The 18,484-nt window shown below is 34.5% G+C and overlaps 2 protein-coding genes across 2 annotated transcripts in view; both read left to right on the forward strand.

Moving 5' to 3' along the window:
- The window catches only part of LOC107740843 (uncharacterized), a 61,597-nt gene extending 49,134 nt beyond the window's left edge, over positions 1-12,463 (forward strand). Inside the window, exons 12-17 of the mRNA XM_016553367.1 lie at positions 4,966-5,123; positions 5,502-5,572; positions 7,060-7,217; positions 8,877-9,021; positions 9,520-9,663; positions 11,252-12,463. Of these exons, the coding sequence (XP_016408853.1) occupies positions 4,966-5,123; positions 5,502-5,572; positions 7,060-7,217; positions 8,877-9,021; positions 9,520-9,663; positions 11,252-11,530 (955 nt within the window). The 3' untranslated portion in view covers positions 11,531-12,463. The remainder of the gene's footprint in view (positions 1-4,965; positions 5,124-5,501; positions 5,573-7,059; positions 7,218-8,876; positions 9,022-9,519; positions 9,664-11,251) is intronic.
- A 3,389-nt stretch (positions 12,464-15,852) lies between these two features.
- Positions 15,853-18,484, forward strand: part of LOC107740849 (uncharacterized) — a 25,227-nt gene continuing 22,595 nt past the window's right edge. Inside the window, exon 1 of the mRNA XM_016553375.1 lies at positions 15,853-15,925. Within this exon, the coding sequence (XP_016408861.1) occupies positions 15,853-15,925 (73 nt within the window). The remainder of the gene's footprint in view (positions 15,926-18,484) is intronic.

Consider the following 18,484-nt stretch of genomic DNA (forward strand, 5'->3'; position numbering starts at 1 on the left):
ATATACTATTATCGTTTTGATTGATATTTTGAATTAGTTTTTATTTTTTTATTTCCTGTTTTTATTTTAATTTTAGTTAAAGTTATAGTATTTTTGTGATTTTGTCATTTTTAGTATTTAAAAATCTTCTTTTTTTTTGCTTGTTTTTTAAAATATGTCTATATAGTTTTGAATTATTTTTATTTCAGTTTTAGTGTTAGTTATTTTAGTACTTTAACTTAAAATGAAAATGAGAACTGTTTTATAGCTGCCACTACTAAAAATTAGAAAGTGTTTACATCAGTCTTGAAATACTTAAACTGATGCACAATTCACTTACTGCCTGTTTGCATTTATTTATTTATTTAGTTTATTTATAGTTTTTTTTATGTACAAATAATTACTTTGTGAACTAAAGCGAAATTACAAAAAACTTCCAATTCTTTGGAATACAAATAATTACTAATTATAAGTATTTAAATTTCTGAAATAATTGAATGTACTTTTATTTGCTTATACTTTTTTATTTATTCATTGAAATGAATGAATTAAGACTTTGTTCCTGATATACATTAAAAAAAAAGAATTAAAATCACTGAACATGGCCTGGATATTATGTTGACCGCAATATACAGTAATATATGTATTTCTATACAGACTTTTTGAATATTTAATTTTTTGTTGACTCCATATGGTAGAGCTTTGTCTTATAGATAAAAATATACATTTTAAAAAAGCATGAGGTCATTTTTTGATGTCTATTAAAAAAGAATTTAAGTAAAAAAACATGGGCTGATAGAGTTGAATGTTAAAGGGTTTATCAGTATTGAACAGCGCTGAAGCAGTAGCATTATTTCGAACTCTTGTGTGTTTTGTAGCTAAATCGTTTTGAGGAAGAAACTGTTTTTCGTCTCTGTTTTTGTGTTAATGGTGGCTGGGAAAGCTGCTGGTTTGTGGAGGTGAGCTGAAGGTTTTTGGTTCTCGTGATTTCCAGGTTGGTGTCTTTGCAGAGACTCGTCGAGTGTCTCTCCCCTGAGAAACATCACGCGGACGGGACGGCGGTGTGATGCATGTCCTTTCTCTGAGAAAGACACCATTAAAGGGGTCTCTTCACTGACCTCAGACATTCGATGTGTGTGTTCACGAGAAATATTACACCTCAGAGTGTACAGAATGTGGCGAGAGACCTCATAAAACAGCCGAGAAAGACAGGAACATTCACACATCCACTCTCCTGCTTTAAAGGGCTCACACTTTATGCGTAGTTAACTAAAACTAAAACCATAAATTACTTGAAATAAAATAAAATATAAAAAACTAGTTAGTTTCAGCCAGGGCGTCATTTCTCATTTTCATTTAGTTTAACTTAATGTACTAAAATATCTAAAAATGAAATAAAAATGTATAAAAACTGTTTTAGACATTCAAAAATAAATATAAAAATGATAAAAAACAAAAAATTAAAAACTTTACAATTAAAATGAAAACAAAATATTAAAAAAACTAATTTAAAATATTAAAAACTATAATAGTATCCCAGTGATAATAAAATAACACTGATTCGTACTCTGGTGTTTAAATGTTTTTATCGCACTTTTATTGTGTCTCATGTAGTTTTTTATTAATATTTTGAATTTATTTTTATTTGTAATTGTGTTGTTTTGTAATTTTTATTATTGTTTTTAACATGTATATATATTTTTGAATAACTTTTATTTCAGTTTTAGAGAATTAAAATGTATAGTTTTTAATAAAGACTATATTGTTTTATAATTTTTAATGTTTATTTCCGTTTTAGTCATAGACTGTACATGACGTCATGTCCGTGACGTCACCCGTAGGTTCCTGAAGAGGTTTTTGAAGCTCAAAGTGAGCAGAGCCGGCCGTCGCCATCTTGGCAGCATGTCACCGCGCGTCACTCCCGGATAATCGAAAACGGGCAAAAAGGCGGGAGCTGGTTGCTGAAACCACGCCCACCTAGCTCGACGGTGGTGACAGCAGTGGCAATCCACCTGTCACTCAAGTGGCCACACCCTTAATTATGCAGAACTTTAAGGCTTAATATAATTTAAACGGATGACTTATAAAAAAATTCACCCCCCTCACAGTTGTCATGAAGGGCAAAATTAGCTATATAAACCAAAATAATTTTTTGAACCAGGCTGTAAACATGTTTTTTTCTGCTGTAAAGTTGGGCATTTTAACATGGGGAGTCTATGGGACTGACTCCCTTTTGCAGCCAGCCTCTAGCGGCCAGTTGATGAATTACAGTTTAAGTAACTTCCTTGTTGGCATCACGAGAGAGAGCGGGAGGTTGCCGCTTGGTTTTAGTGGAATAAAATGTAAATAAAATTTAAAATAAAAATATTTTTTTTATATATATTTTTTGTTTTCAATTTCAAGTAGCAAAATGTGTTTTTAATAGTTTAGTTTTTAGTTTCAGTCAACAATAATCACCCTGCTCTGAAATTCATTTGAAATGTTAGTCAAGGTTTCTTGCACTAAAAACTATTTCATTTTTCATGGCCATTTCCACCTGTTTTTGCAACTGTTCCTTTAAGACTTCTAGATGTAAATGACCTGTTTTGATTTGGCTCATTCATCAGTCATTCATCATGCAGCATACTAAATAGGCCTTGATATGTAAATGCATGCTGTCATATATTCAAATGATCTGCATGAAGTGACATTTGTAGCCCAATTTACTTCCATAATCTCCAAATGAAAAGGGATGTTTAACCAAAAAGTAGCGTGGGACCTGCAATTGACTTACAGGTGCATCTCAATAAATTAGAATGTCGTGGAAAAGTTCATTTATTTCAGTAATTCAACTCAAATTGTGAAACTCGTGTATTAAATAAATTCAATGCACACAGACTGAAGTAGTTTAAGTCTTTGGTTCTTTTAATTGTCATGATTTTGGCTCACATTTAACAAAAACCCACCAACTCACTATCTCAACAAATTAGAATACTCCATAAGACCAATAAAAAAAAACATTTTTAATGAATTGTTGGCCTTCTGGAAAGTATCGACTGGCCCCCCCCATTTAAAATGCTCTAGACACGCCCCTGGTGTTAAAGCAAGCCTAAATAGTACATTGAACACTTCAGTTTCCAAAAATTCAAGGGGAATTCGATTTTTCATAGTACGACTGCTTTGAAACACCCATCCATTTAACCTGCGGTCGTCTCACAGTGGCATGCCATAATAGATTGGCCTGTGCGATCAAGTCTTTGATTTGATTTCTGTGATGGAGAGCATCAGGCCGCCGGTGGCAGATGTGAGAGAGAAACCCGCTGGGAAGAGCACTTTACTTCAACACGCACTCGATCGATAGCGTCTGCCGCACTCGGGGGGTTTATGATCCGCGGGAGGGAAGTGGAGAGCGAAAACTGTCGGGGGAAAGACTTTTATTCACTCTAGGCAGGACGCGCAGCGAGACAGACCCAAAATATCACACCGAGTCTGATAGAGGGTCTGAATCCGAACTCCTGTAGTCTTTAAACACACTGGATTTCTCTCCACAGTTACTGCAGCATTCAACACGCACTTGATCGATAGCGTCTGCCGCACTCGGGGGGTTTATGATCCGCGGGAGGGAAGTGGAGAGCGAAAACTGTCGGGGGAAAGACTTTTATTCACTCTAGGCAGGACGCGCAGCGAGACAGACCCAAAATATCACACCGAGTCTGATAGAGGGTCTGAATCCGAACTCCTGTAGTCTTTAAACACACTGGATTTCTCTCCACAGTTACTGCAGCATAAAGAACACTAGATGTGCATTTCCAAAAGCAATAGCAATGCTTTCAAGGCAGGTCAAAATGTCTAGAAAAGGAAAAGAAAAGCATAGGAATTGTTTAAGAATTTGTCTTCTTAAGACAAGATGTTTTGCATGTTTTCATGTCTGTAACACCAACAATGCAGGATGAATTATGTGATTGTGTTTAATATTTAGTGTTAGTTTACTAGAACAGACCCCTTGCACTAAGTGTACTAAAATAATTAAAACTGAAATTTAAAAAAATGAATATAGACATATAAAAAAACCAGACAAAAATAAGTAAAATACAAAAATGAAAATGAAAACTAAAACTAAATGAAAACTCATTCTAAATATTAAAAGCTATAATAGTATCCAAATTATAGTATCATTAATATACTATTGTAGTTTTATTAATATTTTGAATTAATCTTTATTTGTATTTTTTTTTTCATTATTTTGTTTGTTTTTTTATATGTCTATATAGTTTTTAATAATTGTTATTTCAGCTTTAGTGAATTAAAATGTATAGTTTTTAATAAAAGCAATAATTTAATAAAGTTATTTTCTAAAAAGTTTTATTTCGGTTTGAATGACATCAAATTTAACATTTTTAATAATAAAATTTAAATATTTAAAATAAAAATTAAAAGGTTTTCTATTTTATTTTATTTCAGAATAAAGAACACTAGATATGCTTAAGTAGTAGCTTTTGCTCAAATTATGTAGAAAAGGAAAAGAAAACAAAGGAATTGCTTCAGAATTGGTCTCCTCAACAAGCTGCATTATTTGAGGACTCATTCATGTCTGTAACACCAACAATGCAGGATAAATTATGTGACAGTGTTTAATATTTAGTGTTGATTACTGGAACTGGCCCTAACACACTAAGTGTAAGCAATATTAATAGAAACTATATATCAATATAGTTCCTGCACAGTAAACATTTTTTGAAGTAAATAAAACATCATTGGAATAGGTTTTACAAGAAAATACTATTTCAGTTTTTCACTATAAAATTTCATGTTTAATTCAATGCGTTACTTGCTGTTTCTTAGTAAATTTCACAATGAATTCCAAGCAATTTCTAAATGAAAGTTGTTTATCCAATTATTTTCAGTAATAATTCCAGTCAGGCTATCACACAAATAACATTATGACATGACTTTGTTTTGAATTCCTCTTTTCCGCACTTCCTCATTTTTGGTGTTTTCTTTGCTCAGAGATGAAGAAGAGTTGCGTCAGTCGTTTTCTGAGCTGGGCGAGCAGCGAGGAGGAGTGAGGCGGACTGGCAGTGGTTTGGTTTCTCCGTCCGGAGCGCTGCTCTACAAAACGGGTTTCCTGGTGAGGAAGGTCCACGCAGACTGTGATGGGAAGAGAAGTGAGTGTCAACCAGCAGTCTGGAGTTTACATTTCCAGATATTTGTAATGAGTCATCTAATGTAGAAATTCATATTAGCAGAACTGCTTTTCTGTTTTTCCATTTTAGTTTATAATAATCTATACCCAGTATATCTGACATTTGGACCCTTGCACATGAAATATGATTTTGCTATATACTATATATGTATAGTTTAATGTTGTTTAACAAAAGCATACAGTGTCAAAAAATGCAAATAATATAATTTACACAGAGGTGCAAAAACATCTACCAATGAAAATTAATTTATTAGACTGCTGTATTGATATATTTGATCCATTTCCCTGCATAATAAAAGGATGTTTGCATTTGTGTTGTTATTTTTCATGTGCAATGCAGCACCTCGTGGAAAAAGAGGATGGAAAACGTTTTATGCTGTTCTGAAGGGACTCATCCTTTACCTGCAGAAAGTATGTTTTTCTTTCTTTCTTTCAGATCTACTTCAACATGTATTCAGATATTTCTGGATTGTTTGATTTGTTAAATTTTGTAGTTACATGCATTTAATTACTGTAAAAAATGACCGTGAATTTGACGGTAAAAGACTGTAAAAATGCTACAGTAAAAACCTGTTAAATGGTTAACGGTAAATTCCCGTACTATATACGGTGAAAAACTGTATATGACATTACATGTATTGGACATTAATTTTACGGTAGTATACCGTTTTTGGAAGTGATAATTTACAGTGAATAACCGTAAACTGACATTCCCAGAATTCCCTGCGTTACATTTAAAATGTGATGTTTTTTGTTGTTGAAATAACTGTTTCTTCTTAGTTTTTTCTTATCAGTTTTGTATATTAGGGTTGTGTGTTACACCTAATGTTGTTAAATGAATGTTTATTGCATTATTTCAGTTTCATGTGTGTTACCATGATGGTGTTTGGTGTTTGTGTGAATGACCATTATTTCATTTTCATGTGTGTTACCATGATGGTGTTTGGTGTTTGTGTGAATGACACTGTGCACCTTCTTTATATGTTATTATTTAAAAGCTGCTTGTGATGGGCTTTGGTTCATCATGTGACTTTCTCATCAGCACCTGCTTTTGGTGGTTATCAGTGTATTACAAAGGTACAAAACAGATTTCAGTACTTCAATAGGTTGGTATATTAACATTATATCAGTTAATGAAATTATGGTATTTAACTGTAAATTTAAGTTAAAACCGTAAAACCTAAAACGTTGCTACCGTATTTTTTACGGTAAAATTCCGGCAACCACAGCTGCTGTTTTTTTTACAGTAAATTTTACGGATTTTTTTTTACAGTGTGATTTTATGAGGTTTTTCATTTTATGGTGTATTTCACATTCCTTTTCATTTTATTTAAAAAAAATAAATGTGTTTCTTGTTTTATATTTATGCATTTTAACTGACATTTTATTAGTTTTTAATTCATTTATTGCAAAATTCTGTGACATATTTAATAATTTCATTATATAGGCTATTATTTATTTTAAGCTAGTCTGTTAGATCCCTCCACACGTGTGTGATTGATATGAATTTTGTTCATTATTAGTTAAATGAGTCTGAGTGGTACGTTAAGCTGCTTTTGATGTTTTTGCTCACTTCAGAACATTAACAGCACTTTTGCCAATATTAGTTTAGTTTTCACTCAACATTACTAAACTTTCTAAAGATATTTTAGTGCCTTTCAAACAAATAATATCTTTTTGCCTTTATGAATATACCCAACTACCGTTGCATTTTTCAGATATAAGCAGTTTGATGGTAATCTGCTGCATTAATGTGTAGGATGACAGTATGGTCAGTATATCAGTAATTATGAGAGGGCACTATGAGGCAAGGCAAGTTTATTTATATAACACATTTCATACTCGGAGGTCATCTCTGATATATGTTTTGAATAATAACAGGATAATTGTGTTTCCAGGGAGAGTATCGACCGGATAAACAGTTATCAGATGAGGATTTGAAGAATGCGGTGTCTATTCATCATTCGCTGGCCATCCGAGCCACAGACTACAGCAAACGGCCAAACGTGTTTTACCTCCGGACCGCGGACTGGAGAGTCTACCTCTTTCAGGCTCCGTGAGTTCACACACTCAACCACAAAACACCGCAAACCTGTTTAGGAAAACATGCCATAGTCATCAAAATGTAATAACTCCATTTTCATTTGATGCCATTAAGCTTATTTTTTTATCCGTTTCCCTCCAACCTCCTCTCATCTAGAGACATCACAATAAATTCACCATCAGTTCCACTTGGATAAAATTAAGTCTCATCCTACATTTTATTATGTTCTAGTTGAATATTCTGTTATACATGCAAATGCACTATGAGATACAATTATAGTTTTTATTCAAATTTTATTTTATTTTTACTTTTGAATTTTAGTTTGTCTGATTTCTATCATTTTTATCAGTTTTTGTTTTTTTTAATGTCTATATAGTTTTTATTTTAAGATTATTTTAATTTTAGCTTAGGTTCTAGTGATTTTGTTGTCTTTTTAACATTTTTATGGTCTTTTATTTTTATGTCTATATGGTTTTGTATGTTTCAGTTCATTTTAATTTTAGTTAAAAGTTTTAGTTTTTTATTTTGCTGTCTGTTCTTATAATTTTTTATCTTTTTTATATGTCTACATAGTTTTTATTTTTATTTCAGTTCTTTTTAATTTTAGTTAAAAGTTTTAGTTTTTTATTTTGCTGTCTGTTCTTATAATTTTTTATCTTTTTTATATGTCTACATAGTTTTTATTTTTATTTCAGTTCTTTTTAATTTTAGTTAAAAGTTTTAGTTTTTTATTTTGCTGTCTGTTCTTATAATTTTTTATCTTTTTTATATGTCTACATAGTTTTTATTTTTATTTCAGTTCTTTTTAATTTTAGTTAAATTTTTTATTATTTTCTTGTGTGTTTTTGTTATTTTTATTAGTTTTAGTTTTGTTTTGTTTTTTAAATATGTCTATAATTTTTTTTATTCATTTTTATTTCAGTTTGTTATTTTAATACATCAAGTTAAGCTAAATGAAAAGGAGACATGTTGCCTTGGCAACTAGCATTGCACAATGTTCTTAGTAGAAAAATTAGTATTCAGATTGACAAATCTGTATCACACAGTTGTGAAAATTGCTTGCTAACCACATGTGCATATGCTTCTATACAAAAAACAAGAACATTAATCTTTAACTGGAATAAATAATCTGTGCAGCATGAAGCTCAGCATGTGATGTCTTTTCTGTCCAATTCAAAACACTCAGGCAGTCCTGTCGGCCGTGTTTCTTTCTATTGTGTGTGTGTGTGTGTGTGTGTGTGTGTTCACACACATCCCTGTTCCCCAGGAGAACTCGCTCTGCTCTAGTTGAAGTTTGCCCCAGTTTCAGCTCTCATTGCTTGTGCTGGAAAATCCACTTTTTTGTGGGTATATGTGTGTTTTGCATTTCGAAAAAAAAAAAAAAAACATTTCATCCGCTGTTTTACTGTGATTCCATGACTCCTCAGATTGGTGGAACGGTTTTAGGATTATATGTAGTGATCTAATGAAGCATTTTTGTAAAAATGTCTATCACACTGCTTCCATTTCATCATTGAACCACCACAGAGCTCGTTCTACATCTGACTTCAAAGGTTTTATGGCTAAAAACCTTTAATGAGATTTTTACTTCTAGAACCCGTCTGTTGCAGTCTGGCTCTTCTTTTAGATGTTTTCTATCATTATTAACATGGATTTGATTTATTCGTGTAGGAATGCTGAACAAATGCAGTCTTGGATCACACGCATCAACACAGTGGCAGCCATGTTTTCAGCCCCGCCCCTCCCTGCTGCCATTGGCTCACAGAAGAAATTCAGTCGGCCGCTGCTGCCAGGCTCCGCCTCCAAGCTGTCACAGGTCAAATGAGCTGATTTGCATAAATGTTGTCACATACCTGTATAAATGTTATCATTATAAGGCTTTGTACTTGAAAAATAATTAAGTGGTATAATAATAAATAATATGATGAATATAATAATAAATACATATGAATAAATTGGTAACACTTTGCTGTAAGATTTCATTAGTTAACTACATTAGTAAACATTAAGATTAATAAATGATGCTGTAGAAGTATTGTTTATCTTTAGTTCATGTCAACTAATGTAGTTAAAAAAGAAACCTTTTTGTAAAGTGTTACTAATTATTTAACAATAATAACTATTAATAATTATTTTACCTATTTGCATGACATGCATCACTTATTGATTTCAGTTATGATGCTTCCTTAAAAGACAGCTGCCTATGCAGTCAGTGAACAGCAAGGAGGCTCACTGTTTTATAAGAGTGACTGTGCATGTACTGTATCTGTGTTTATATAAACTACAGTGTTATAAAGTGTGTGTATGTGTGTAGGAGGAGCAGGTACAGGCTCATGAAGCTCGATTTCGCTCCATCTCCACTGAGCTCGTACAACTGCGCTCTTATCCACCTGACAGGAAGGTGAAAGGTCGTGAACTTGAGGAGTACCGATTGAGGGAGGAATATCTAGAGTTTGAGGTAAATATACACTATGGTTAAAAAAAGGTTGGTAATTTTTTTAAATGTTTTTGAAAGAAGTCTCTTTTAAAAATCAAGGCTCCATTTATTTGATCAAAAATACAGAAAGAACAGTAATACCTTGAAATATTATTACAATTTAAAATAATTGTTTTCGATTTGAATATATTATAAAATGTAATTTATTTCTGTGATCAAAGCTGAATTTTCAGCATCATTACTCCAGTCTTCAGTGTCACATGATCCTTCAGAAATCATTCTAATATGCTGATTTGCTGCTCAAGAAACATTTCTGGTTATTATTAATTTTGAAAAAGGTTGCGCTGGTTAATATTTTTGTGGAAACTGTGATACATTTTATTTTTCAGGACTGGCTCCATTTATTTGATCAAAAATACAGTAAGAACAGTAATACCTTGAAATATTATTACAATTTAAAATAATTGTTTTCTATTTGAATATATTATAAAATGTAATTTATTTCTGTGATCAAAGCTGAATTTTCAGCGTCATTACTCCAGTCTTCAGTGTCACATGATCCTTCAGAAATCATTCTAATATGCTGATTTGCTGCTCAAGAAACATTTCTGGTTATTATTAATTTTGAAAAAGGTTGCGCTGGTTAATATTTTTGTGGAAACTGTGATACTTTTTTTAGGATTCTTTGATGAATAGAAAGTTGCAAGGAACAGCATTTATTTGAAACAGAAGTCTTTTGTAACATCAGACATGTCTTTTGTCACTTTTGATCAATTTAATGCACTGATTAACTAAGTTGTTCTTAAAGGAATAGTTCACCCAAAATTGAAAATTTGCTGAAAATGTGCTCACCCTCAGACCATCCAAGATGAGTTTGTTTCTTCATGAGAACAGATTTGGAGAAATGTAGCATTCTATCACTTGCTCACCAGTGGATGCTCTGCAGTGAATGGGTGCCGTCAGAATGAGAGTCCAAACAGCTGATAAAAACATCACAATAATCCACAAGTAATCCACACCACTCCAGTCCATCAGTTAACGTCTTTAAAAGACAAAAGCTGCATGTTTGTAAGAAACAAATCCACCATTGAGGCATTTGTAACTTCAAACTGTCATTTCTGGCTAAAATATGAGCCCATAATAATGAAAAAGTCCATCTCCTGTTGTCTCTCACATCAAAATCCACCCACATATTTATTTAGAGCTGTTTTGGCTTGTAAACGGTGCTTGATCTGTGCAGATTTTTCTCCTGATTCAGACGAGACAAGTTTTTCACTGTCGGAAGCGTTATTATGGATTATGGACTCGTATTTTAGCTGGAAGCATCAGTTTGAAGTTAAAAACCTCTTAATGATGGATTTGTTTCAGCTTTTTGCTTCACAAGACATTAACTGATGGACTGGAGTGGTGTGGATTACTGTGATGTTTTTATCAGCTGTTTGGACTCTCATTCTGACGGCACCCATTCACTGCAGAGGATCCACTGGTGAGACAGTGATGCAATGCTACATTTCTCCAAACCTGATGAAGAAACAAACTCATCTACATCTTGGATGGCCTGAGAGCGTGTACATTTTCAGCCAATTAACGAAACGTCTCCATCTTGTAGAAAACGCGCTATGAGACGTACAGCATGCTCCTGCGGGCGAAGCAGCGCTGCGACGACGATGACCTGTCAGTGTTTGAAGCCATGCTCCTGGAGGAAGGTGCGCTACAGAGAGCTCAATCCAGCCCCACGCTGCAGGAGAGCAGTATGACCTGCAGCACCAGAGACGGCGCGAGTCAAAGCGCTGCCGCCGGCGCACAAGAACCATCCGGCAACGGCAACAACGGCTGCTCCCGCGGTCAGGGCCAGAGACACAGCTACCGGCAGGCCGTCTGCAAGTGAAGCCGCCGCCGCCACCCACAGGAAGCTCGCTGTACTGGAGAGGAAGTGAGGTCTCTCTCTTTCCTGTGTGCGCCCTCCCTGCTCTGTGTGCCATCAGGAAGGGGTGTTGATTCCGACTGAATCTGACTCTGTGATTGGCTGATGGCTGGGTGATGTCACAATACAAGGTGCTATGGGATCTGGATGGGAGAACGTGATTAGGATTCGGAGGAACGTAAATATGAAATGCATAACCTTCCTTTGCCTTCTAGTTCTCGGTTTCTTCTGCGATTTCTTACCTGAAGCCATTTCATCGCACACTACCAAGTCAAATCTGGGCCTAAACGTCTTCAAACCTTTAAAATATGATCGTGTTAGAAGGTCTTCAGTTTTTGCATTTCTAGAAATAACTCATTTGTTTACCATGCATATTAAAATTCACAAATTCTGCTCAAATGGTCACGAAAAGTATCAACGCTTGGCAGGGCGACGTCTAGGATCTGTGTATTTTGCACGGTGAAACACGATGCTTGTTATTTGTCATATGGGCGTCTCATTTTGTCGTGTTTATGAACAGTAGATGAGCAGAAAACTGACTAGCCCGTATGCAACTAGCTATTTCTTCATGTTGTTCTAAGCATTAGCGATCTGTATTTGTACAGTAATGCACAGGGACATCATAGTCACTAAATGCACCATCCGTTTGCTCTGCAAAACCCCGTTTTGCCCTAAAACGTCTTTTGCACTGAACACTAAATATAATTACACTGCGAAACTCATTTTCTCAATCAGTATTTTGTCTTTTTTCTTATAAAATTTAAGCATCCTTAAAATTAGATCTATAATTGAGAAACAAATTTTGTATATTGTGTCTTGAATTAAGTTTTTCTTACGTCATTTACAGATTGTATTTTTCCCTAGTTTTAAAGCACAAACCTCAACAAATTTTGTAAGATTTATGCGTAAAATAGGAAAAAACATTTGTGAAAAATTCAGAAAAAAAGATCAACTTAATTCAAGTTATATTCTCTGAAAACAAGTTTCAGTATGCAAATGTACATTTTAAGAATGTTTAGATATTTTTGGTGAAAATTAAAATGAAATCTATTTAGTTGAGAAAAAATGTTGTAATAAATCTTGAATTAAGTTTATTAGCAATTTTCTCATTTTCAAGCACAAACCTCACTATATTGTTAGATTCGTTCTTAAAAAAATCTATTTGTGAATAAGTTAAGAAAAATAAACTTAATTCAAGATATATTCACTGAAAACAAGTTCTATTGGCAAATTAGTTTTTTTTTCCCCTTAGTTTTTAGGCAGAAACCTCACCAAATTTTGTTACATTTATGCCTAAAACAGGGGAAAAGATGATTCGCAAAATCCAAGACGTTTTCTCTGAAATCATAATATGCAAAATTACGTTTTAAGGATGTTTAGATATTTTAGTGAGAGAACAAGACAAGATAAAAAAAAAAACAGTTTGAGAAAATGATTTCCGCAGTGAAACGAACAGAGACGCGTATCTTTGTCTGTATAGTTCATTTCTTGAATATGCTCTATTTTAGCTTCTCGTCCTTGTCTTTCTGCATTATTCTCTTGGCTGAATGTTGTCTGCTGTGTACGGCATGGCTGACTAGTGACAATCTATCGTGTTTGTTCAGTTCAACAGAAGCTGAAGTCGGTAGGAGGCTCACAGCGTGTAGTTCATGAGTCAAACGGACCCGTTACCCACGCAGCGCACTGAATGTCATCTTTTTCCTGTTAAACGCAGTTAGTCAGTGTTTAAGACGCACTTCCCCTTATTGCTTTCTTATGTAATCGATGAGAGAGAGTGTGTATATGCTCAAAAATATATCACCTATTTAAGGAATGTTTTAAAACTTATAATGAATGTGGTGTGTCAATCAAAACTGCCACATGCAATATTCAGCATAGGCCTGTTTGTGTGATCGACGCATATGTGGATGTTTAATTACACGGCACGCAGCATCCTGTGACGCGATGAATCGGGTGCTTGAAACCGTTGAATGTACCATGTTTTTCACCATGGTGACGAGATTCCGGCATCACATTTCAATCTCAAGCATTGTTTTTTCCTTAATGGATCCTTTTGCAGATAATCATGTGGTGTTTCAGTGAGTAAATATGGTGTAAGATAACATTTCCACAAACTCTCTGAGCTGTGTTGACTTGAGTCGAAACAGAGCGTCTAAAGGGCAGATAGGAGGAAATACAAGAGGAATACAAGTAAAAAATGAATGCCCGTTTATGAACTTTGTAAAGTTATTTGGGTCAATATCACAAGAAAACGCATCTTAAGTCACATTTCACTCCAAAATCAAAAGGAAAAAATATTAAGGGTTTAAGGGACCGTTAAGGGTTTATTTATACATTTTTTATATTGACATTATTTTCATGAAAAGTAAGCACATTTCTTCCAAATACATGCATTTATTTTGAAATTCCCATCATTTTATACTCTTTAGTTTCTATTTAATGTAGCCTGACATACTGTAATAAAACAGCTTTTTTTAATTGAAATTGGCATTATTTAAAATACAAAAAAATATATATATAAAAATAGTATAAATATAATAAATAACATTTTAGGTAAATATATTGAAGCCCATTTTAGGACCATTATTTATATATTTATATTATTTAATGGCACGTTGGGTTTGAGAAAAGCGCAATTTAAATAAAATTCGTTATTATTATTATTATTATTATTATTTTTATTGAATTGTCCTGAAATGGGCTTGAATATCTTGACCTAGTTTTTCAAGACCATTTATTTATTTTTGATATTGGCATTGTGACATTAGACATTATTTTCATGACAATGAAGCACACATTTTATATCCCATTGCTGTAATGCATGTATGGTCCTGAAAATCTTTAACTAGAATACTTTTTGTGTTGATTTTGGTGTGAAATCATGACCTGTTAGTGTTTTGTGAGTTTTACTCAATTCATCAACCGTCAGTGTTGATTTCACTGCTGAAATCTGCTGTTGTACCCACCTTATCGATACAGCGCTGTATATCCAGAGAGCATGATGTTGAATAATCTTGTGCGATTTTAGGTGAATATAAAGTCGGAAAGCCATTCTCTGCTCAGGTGTCATTTGAATATAATGTAACAGTTGCCATGCATTCTTCTACCAGCAGAACGCTGTCTTTAGCCAAACATACGAAACCAGAGCGAGAGTGGAAAGATCCACTGATGCGTTGCTCGGTTTGTGTTTGTATGCATATTTGTCATTTTGTTGACTTTTCATGTTTAATGTTGATTTACTGTCCAGTGTGTGTCGATATACTGCTCTATATAATGCACATACAAACACACACATCACGTCTGACTCTGCTGAGCGTCTGTCGTGTCCTGCTATGATGAAATCAGTCGACTGTGACCAATATGATTATCATATGAAACTATATTTTTAATTAAGCAGCACCTGAATGTACATAAACGGCATGAAATTCTTCTGCTCTCATTTGCATCTTGTGTCTTGTTCTGAGGTGATTTTGTTGTGGATTGAGTGTCGTTTGATGACTCTTGGTGGAGGATTGCTGCTTGTTTAAGCTCGTTATAATGTCAATGAGGACAAAACTGATGTTGTTATCGACTGAAAGTGAAGGAAACACTAAATTGTTTTGTTTACTTTTTTATTTCTTTCAAGTTTCTTTATTCTTTCACTTTGTTCCTGGTCTTTCATATGTGGTTCGCTTGTATGAAGTTCTGTAAGGACCGTGTTTGTACAGCCTCTCTTTATGATGGCCTAAAATACAGAAATAAATAACAAACTATAATGAAACACACCAGACTTCCCACGTGTGCTTGATTGTTTTAGATTTCAAAATTGATTGTTTGATGATTGATGCTCTTTGTGAATTATATTAAAAGATATTTTTGAGAGGTCCGCTTTTAAAGGTCATTTTCAGGGTGTTTAGTTAATGCACTGATGCCATTAAAAATAACAAATATCACACGCTTATGCATGCAATAATCATTAACAAACATTTCCATCAGTGTTTGACATTAGTTATAACAGCAACAGCACTCTTTTGTTGCATATCACACCTTTTTTTTTTTTTTCGATCTGAAAATAAACATGGTCAAAAACCACTGTGCCAAGACAGGTAGTTGAGTAATTCTGAAACTTAGTTACGTTCATGTGAAATAAACTCACACAGTGTGAAGACCTACTTGACCGTAAGTGTGCAAAAAGCTTTCTGTAAATCATCTTCTTTTTGAAGTTGTTATCTACTATCTAATCTCTGGTAGTTCATTATTTGTCCAAATTGCAAATTTTTTTAATTTTTTATTGCAGAATCACCACCATGAATGCTGTAAATGTTGTGCAACTGTTCATTCTGGTTTGGACCTTTACTGCTGTCTGTCAAGCTGATGATGGTAAGAAAGTAAACTGGGTGAGAATTTGGCAGAAGTACTAAATCTAAGATAATGTAAAGCATTGCACAACAGTAAGGGAAATTCATTATGGTCAGGGAGTACAGCCGTGGCCAAAAGTTTTGAGAATGACACAAATTTTAATTTTCACAAAGTCTGCTGCTTCAGTGTTTTTAGATCTTTTTGTCAGATGTTACTATGGTACACCGAAGTAAAATTACAAGAATTTCATAAGTGTCAAAGGCTTTTATTGACAATTACAATAAGTTTATGCAAAGACTCAGTATTTGCAGTGTTGACCCTTCTTTTTCAAGACCTCTGCAATTCGCCCTGGCATGCTGTCAATCAATTTCTGGGACACATCCTGACTGATGGCAGCCCATTCTTGCATATTCAATACTTGGAGTTTGTCAGAATTTGTGGGTTTTTGTTTGTCCACCCGCCTCTTGAGGATTGACCACAAGTTCTCAATGGGATTAAGGTCTGGGGAGTTTCCTGGCCATGAACCCAAAATGTCAATGTTTTGTTCCCCGAGCCACTTAATTATCACTTTTGCCTTATGGCAAGGTGCTCCATCATGCTGGAAAACATTGTTCCTTACCAAACTGTTCTTGGATGGCTGGGAGAAGTTGCTCTCGGAGGTTGTTTTTGAACCATTCTTTATTCATGGTTTTGTTCTTAGGCAAAATTGTGATTGAGCCCACTCCCTTGGCTGAGAAGCAACACCACACATGAATGGTTTCAGGATGCTTTACTGTTGGCATGACACAGGACTGATGGTAGCGCTCACCTTTTCTTCTCCGAACAAGCTTTTTTCCGGATGCCCCAAACAATCGGAAAGGGGGTTCATCAGAGAAAATGACTTTACCCCAGTCCTCAGAAGTCCAATCCCTGTACCTTTTGGAGAATATCAGTCTGTCTCTGATGTTTGTTTTTTTCTGGAGAAAAGTTGGTTCTCTGCTGCCCTTCTTGACACCAGGCCATCCTCCAAAAGTCTTCACCTCACTGTGCGTGCAGATGTACTCACACCTGCCTGCTGCCATTCCTGAGCAAGTTCTGCACTGGTGGTGCCCCGATCCCGCTGATCTCTAGCCTTGTCCTCGTCAACACTCTCACCTGTGTTAAAGGGTTAGTTCACCCAAAAATGAAAATTAGCCCACAATCTGGCAAGGCTGAAATACTGGAAATGTTTTGGGGATTAAGTTAATTTTCATGGCGAAGAGGGACTTTGCAATTAATTGCAATTAATTGCAATTCATCTGATCACTCTTCATAACATTCTGGAGTATATGCAAATTGCCATCATAAAAACTGAGGCAGCAGACTTGAAAATTAATAGTTGTGTCATTCTCAAAACTTTTGGTCACGGCTGTACATGTAATTCAGGGATGGGCAACTCTGATAGTGACGAGGGCCAGCATTTTTTCTCCTTTATACCAAGGGGCCAGATTACTAATCCACGTCCACACACCTGAGGTCCTTTTTTTATTAGTGGCCTACAGAACATTCTCAAAACAACCTAAGAGGTCAGTTAAAAAGGGCTTATTCAAAAAAAAAAATAGTTATTCCAAATGGTTGCATAAAATAACCTGGAAACCCTAATAAGAACATAGTTCAGTGCAAACATTTCTGTCATGCATTTGGCAAAAAGCTTTTGTTGACTATGAATTTTACCTTTGAAATTTGAGGCAAGTGCAACTCTGGCGTCCCCGTTGTTTGTGAGCAGTGGTGTGATGGCGATTTAAATAAAATACAGATTTCCAAACATATGGGTATCCCCTTGAACTTGTTAAAAAGATAATCTGTTTACCATCTTGACTGGAAAATACTGTTTTCATGGTCAGTTTTTCATTTATTATTTGCTAATGTTAGGGAATGTTTACATTAGAGTACACGTCCTTCTACGCTGAAATTAATAAGGGGAACGGCTGGAAACTAGCGACCTCTCCTGGTTGGAGATAGTATTAACATCATAAACTGATCATCCGAGTCTAATATGATCCAGCGTGCCGTACTAAAAGACACTATGGGCCGCCAGTTGCCCATCCCTGATTTAATTAATAATACATGTAATTAATGTGTTTATACAATCAAGCTCTTTTTCCATAAAACCATTTTTAATATACTGCACCATTACATATAAAATCAAGGCTGTTGGATCCTGTGGGGTTTTTTTCAACTACACTGTGTTCCAAATATTATGCAAGTGACATATCAGTAGGATTTCAGTAAAATAATCATTCAGATTTTAGTTTTTCAAAGAAAGTGTTGGTTTTATTTCTCCTATCTTTTTAGATAACAGGTATCAATCTCAGACAGGTTTCTTAAATAATTTGCCAATCAAGTCTTCTTGGGTAAATGGAAAACCTGCCTATAGAGGTTGTTCCAAGTAATTAAGCGAGTCACAGTTCTCATACAGTATGGGGAAGAAGAAAGATCTTTCTGAAGATGAAAAGCATGAAACAGTGCAACGTCTTGCAAAAGGAACTGTCAAAAGAGTTTGAATGATTTAGAGCACAGTAGAACTCACTCAGGTAAAGGCTTATTAAAGGGGGGGGGGGG

The sequence above is a fragment of the Sinocyclocheilus rhinocerous genome, unplaced genomic scaffold, assembly GCF_001515625.1.
Source record: "Sinocyclocheilus rhinocerous isolate Xijiao unplaced genomic scaffold, SAMN03320098_v1.1 scaffold1908, whole genome shotgun sequence".
Lineage (NCBI taxonomy): Eukaryota > Metazoa > Chordata > Actinopteri > Cypriniformes > Cyprinidae > Sinocyclocheilus > Sinocyclocheilus rhinocerous.